Here is a 5,510-nt window from a genome sequence, read left to right on the forward strand (position 1 = left end):
TCATTGATAATGCTAAGACTCACTTGCCTTTCAAGAGATAACGCAGAGGGTAGGGAATTACACTAATGGAAATTCCTGCCTATTCGCCAGATCTTAATCCAATTGAAAATATTTGGTTTCTGGTGAAAGGCAAGCTTCATAAGCACTACCTTGAGCCATATCTTATGAAGGGTGATGTCAATGTAGTCAAGAAGGCAATAGCAGAGGCCATTACTTATTGTTGGGAACTTCTTAACCCAAAGACTTTTAATACTTTAGCTGGATAAATGGTGGATAGAATAGAGGCAATTATTAAGGCTGATAGATAGTATACCAAAGATTAATTTCTACTATGTATTTACATCTTTTAATTTTTTTTTTGGTTTTCATGATAGTGGATTGGTGGGTAAGTGTGGTTGTCATCACTGAAGATTTTCCTTTGTTAAATCATGGTTAATTTTGTCCATGTACAATATGATAATTAAGTAGAGTAGAGTTTGTAAATAGACTAGGAAAACAAAAATAAATAAATAAAATGAATTTTGACAGTATGTGATGGCAATTGTATTTGCAAATATCTTTCAATTACAAGTATTGCACACAGACTATTAATGTTGTTTTTTATTTCAACTATATTAATATAAACTCCCCTCCTACTATCCAACAGACTTTCACTTCTCTAGATAATGTTTATTTCTTTTTATTATTATTAGCCGCTTATGTGGAAATCACGTAATCACAAAGGAATTTGTCTTCACGGTGGATATTCGAGTTCAGAACAGTTCCCCGGCCTTTCTCTTTCTTGGATTGTTGTCACTGACAAGTTTTTTTTTTCCCGCACTTGATGTTTAAATTTACTTGACCCGTCGTAGGGGAGGTTCAACTGTTGATAATCGGACTTGCATTGTGGCGTTACGTATAGAAGCGGTCTGGTTCGCGATTCTCTCCTGCTTTGCTACTGAAGATGCTCAAATTGGGGGGGAACACACAGGGCCACTTGACGCGTGATATAAATATCTCCACCAGTGGTTAGCTGGCTCAGTAGACTAGCAATTACGATAGGAGGAGAATGGCAGCGAGTTTCAACACGGAACTGGCGGAATAAGGGTATCACAACGTTCCCAGTCTGTGTGACACTCAGTGTCATTCAGTACTCGAGTACCATATTTTAATGGTCTTTGGGGAAATTCTCTCCCGAGGCGCTATGCTGTGAGGTTTCATACTCGAGTACCGTACTCGAGTACCATGCAGGATAGCGGTACTGGGGATATTTATCATCCACACAGTATCTTGTTTTTCTCGGGTCATATCGTTTGCAAAATTTGCTCTAAGCTGCGCTTGGCCTGGAGATGTGGCCGGTCACAGGGCGAGGTGAGCTCCAATACTGGTGGTAACTTACCGGTATGTACAGTACTGTACTGGTACGTGCACACTCGAGCACCACACAGTACCATACGAGTACTGTACGAGTACTCTACAGATGACACCCTTGTTGTCCTTAATTTCCAAGGGTCAGTCCGGCCCGAATTTTTGTATCTTGTCCTCCAGGGTGAGTGAATCTAGCCAACCTACAAAACATCGCCGGAAGCACATCTCTCCTCCCTCTCATTTCGCTCAATTTTCTCCTCCCTCAACTTCTTCACCGAGATTGTCGCGTGGAAAAATTGAGTCAGAAGGACTTATTATTTTCCTTCGGTATGAGAAGTTAATCCCAGATTCCTCCATTCTTCTCTCCCCTTTCGAATAGAGGATCCGTGCAACGAACGAAGGGCCTTTTCCATAGCCAGTGAGAAGAGAGAACGACGTTCCACCCAACGAGAGTGTTTCTCCGAACCGCAAACGCCAACTAAACCTCCTACCCATGATACCGGTACCCCACCGTCAGCCACCACTCTAACCGTGTTCGAAGACGAATTGGTTGCGAACGCTGGGTAACCGTCCAACCACTGCCGGTACTCGAGTACAGTACAGTATTTCTAGACCTTTTCGCTTCCCTTTGCTCTTCCTTCCCGTCCCGTGAGAAAGTAATTGCATAGTGAACTTGCAGCACCATCCTTTGACGAGGAAAAAAAAAGAAAGCTCTGCGAACAAGAAAAGTAAACAAAGGTTCGTGAAACTCTTTCCATTTTTGTTCGGCCTGGTGGGGTCGGACGGATGGATTAGGGAAGGATGCTGGCAATTCATGGTATTCAACGTGCGCCTCCCGAAGCTGGGGGGGTTGCTTGTCGATCAATGTCTAACCCGGCCTGGCTTTTGTTTTTTTTTCTTCCCAAAATAATCCCGTTTGTGCTGCTTTGCGCACAGGATTTCGCTCTATACGAGACAGAAATTTTGTCCTCCGTCTGACTGCCTGAAGTAGCCGACCTTTTGTCTGTTTACTTGTCAGTAAAGTTGTTGGCCTTTTCTTTCTCTCTCTCTCTCTCTCATTTGTGTAAGAAGGAAAGGGGTTTGGGGGAGCCAGACTAGTGCAAGCTTCAACAGCTGAGCTAACCTTCAATCCTCCAAAGGTTCAACCCTAAGACCTGCCGCAAAGAGTCCGATCTCGGGAATAATAATAGCCTCCTGTTGATCGACCTCCTGTTTCTCGTTTTGACGTTGTCCGTTTGAAACCCTTTACCATTTCGGCGGCATTCTATACACTCGTTTACCTCTTTCGACGTTGTCCTTTCCCTCTCTCTTTCTCTCTCATATCTCTCTCTCTCCTTCCTCGCCATCCGCGGTTACGTGGGCTGGGCAGCATCGTACATAGCTGGCGTGGTTAACTACTTGTACAATACAGTATTTGGAGAATTTTGTCTCGTTCATTCTCTAAAAACAACACACTCTCTCACCAGTCTTTTCTTCTCTCACCGCTTTATTCTTCTTGGCCATTTTCAAGTCTGCCTCCGACCGCGATTGTTTGGTCAAACGCTCCATTAGTCCCGGCGTCACTTGACAAGGTATGACTTCAAATCCAATCCCCCTTCTCTATCAATATGGTACCTATTAGGGGACACTCTCCTTTAATGTCATGGCAGGTTTCTAAAATATTTTTGGTGTTTTGAACATTTAGTGTATTCCTTTGGCTCTTCGATAATTGGTTCTACAATTCTCGTCTTGATCATTTTTTTCCCATCGGGCTACGGATGGTTCTACTGGCCCTGAACAGGTCAACTTAATACGTTGCTCACCAATACTAATATCTCACGATGGTACAAAATTCAACCCAGCACCGAGCCGGAAGCACAGTATCATTGCCCGAGATGGGAAGAATATACAAACATACCTATGGACAAAACCACGAACGAAAGCATCAATTTCGTCCGCGTGTGCACGGGAGGTACTTGTGGATACAGCTTTCCATTCTCTTTATCTTAATGGTTTGCCAGAGGGGGCGCGCTTTAGACGTCGAATATTGTTCGAACGTCAATACTGGATCCTCTTACCCAGCAGGCATGTCACCCCTTTGGCAACTTTTATGGAAAAAATCTTCTAATGGTTGGGGAATATAGCGACTGAAATGTTCCAGAGTCATGGCCTTTGTTTCGATACCTGTAAAGCCAAATATGCGTTTGCCGTTGTCCAAGGATCAAAATGCTGGTGCTCCGACTATATCCCAGCTTCAACCACTACTGGGTGTGATGAAATTTGCCCTGGTTATAGTTTGGAGAGTTGTGGGAATACTAAAAAAGGTCTATTTGGGTACATTTCTTTACCAAATGCTCCTAAGGGGACCGCAGGCGGCTTATCAACGGTGAGAGAATCCGGTTCTCCAACTCCTGCTCCTTTTAATTTTTCTCCGACTCATTCTCCTTCTATCTCCATGGCTATTGAAGGAAAACCTGGACCCACTATAACTGTTATTATTGTATGCCTTTTCCCTTCTACAACCCGGCGCGGTGACAAGCTTGGGGATGTGGTTGTGGTCGCTGCTGCAGAACGTGGTGACCATGGAGTACTTGCGTTTTTGTTATAATTTCTAGATTTAGCTTTTATTTTTGCCTGCTTGCTCCCTCCTCGTTGGAGTAGTTTGCTGATACCTAATTTTTAGACCGCCTCCCAGACATCCACCTCCTCGTCCAGCGCATCGAGTTCCTCGACCTTGGCTAAGTCCACTTCTACCCAATCTACCTCGACCGAAGCTACTTCTACGCCATCCGTAAGTGTTGTGACTTCAGTTGGCGGTTATAAGACCGTAACGCTCGCTCCCACCGAGCAAACACCCACACCCACACCAACAAATCGGGTAGCAACCTCAGATTCCTCCAATGGGAGCTTTTTCTCAAAACCTGGTCAAGTTGCTGGGTTGTTTGTTGGTCTTGCTCTCGGAATAATTCTTGTTGTTGCTGCACTCTTGTTCTTCTGCTACCGACGGAATAACCAGAGAGCTGCTTTCCATAACGTCGACTCTGGCAGTGCGGCAATGACTGATGTTGCTGGGAGGGGTACGTTTGGTAGACGAAGGAGGTCCCGCTCTATGAGCACTTTGGGGCTCATAGGGGAAAAGGGAGGAACAGCTATTAATAACACCACCCCCACTTCGAATGCGAACAACTTCTCTGGACTGCCCGCTGCCGAGGCTGGCAAATCAACAACCACTGCTCAGCCTGACCGCTTAATAGATCAACGGCTTGACCCTAACCAAATATATCTGCGCTATGACCCAGACACCGGCAGTTCGCGGATGAGTGTAAGGAGTTTAAGAGATGATACTGATTATTCGAGGAGGGTGTTACGGGTGAGTATCTATAGGTCTTAGTTAAATGTCATGGTGCTGACATCCATATCTAGCTTGCAAATCCCGACGATTAGTTACAGGCGTTCATTGAGAAAAAGAGGTTTTGTATTCATGTAATAAATTTGGGTATCTTCTGTTGGTTCTAAGCGTGGATCTGGGTGGCTAAAACGGGGTATATAGGCGACTTGGTGACGGCTCTATCGGACTTTTTCTTGCTTGGGTTTCTTCCCAGAATTTTATTTCCCATCCTTCGCTTCAAAAGCAGATTTTTGCTTTTTTTTTTTGCTTTTCAGCATACACAACAAGGCGTATTCTACAAGATATCAGCCCTTTCCGAGACCGTTCCTTCTTTGATTTCTTGGTCAACGAAAGAGTCGCTGGATATCCTGTCTGATGTTTGCTATTTCCCTCCCATATAATCTTGTCCGCATGTTGAGAGTTTTTTGCTATCTATCCTACACTACAGACCTACAAATCTTCCTCCAATCGCACTCACTCATTAGGGGGGGGGGGGGGGGAACGTTGTTTTGGCTTGGAAAAAAAAAACCTAAAAATAAATGGGGTTATCCCGGGAGTTTTTTACTCTTTTGTAAATTGGGACCCTAACCCAAAAAAAAATTTTCAAATAAAATATCCTTGGAAACTATTGCCCACCCGGCCTTAACAAAAAAACCGGGCCCGGGAGAAGAGTCAAAATTATTAATCCCCAACCTCCTCTCTCGGGACCGGTCCCCGCGCAGTAATGCAGGCTGAACCAATTTCGTTAAAAAAATTGGGGGGTCTCAAAACGGGGACCGGTTCCCCCCCCACCCGT

At 44.6% G+C, this 5,510-nt stretch overlaps 1 protein-coding gene; it reads left to right on the forward strand.

Moving 5' to 3' along the window:
* Positions 1-2,493: 2,493 nt before the first annotated feature.
* GSTUM_00000941001 (uncharacterized protein) lies at positions 2,494-4,770 on the forward strand (the record flags this gene model as incomplete). XM_002838177.2 has 5 exons in its annotated part: positions 2,494-2,918; positions 3,032-3,415; positions 3,471-3,712; positions 4,010-4,648; positions 4,750-4,770. Exons 3-5 carry the CDS (start codon positions 3,479-3,481, stop codon positions 4,768-4,770), a joined length of 894 nt encoding a protein of 297 aa, XP_002838223.1. The 5' UTR covers positions 2,494-2,918; positions 3,032-3,415; positions 3,471-3,478.
* Between the last annotated feature and the right edge of the window lie 740 nt (positions 4,771-5,510).

This window comes from Tuber melanosporum (assembly GCF_000151645.1).
Source record: "Tuber melanosporum whole genome shotgun sequence assembly, scaffold_234, strain Mel28".
Classification (NCBI taxonomy): domain Eukaryota; kingdom Fungi; phylum Ascomycota; class Pezizomycetes; order Pezizales; family Tuberaceae; genus Tuber; species Tuber melanosporum.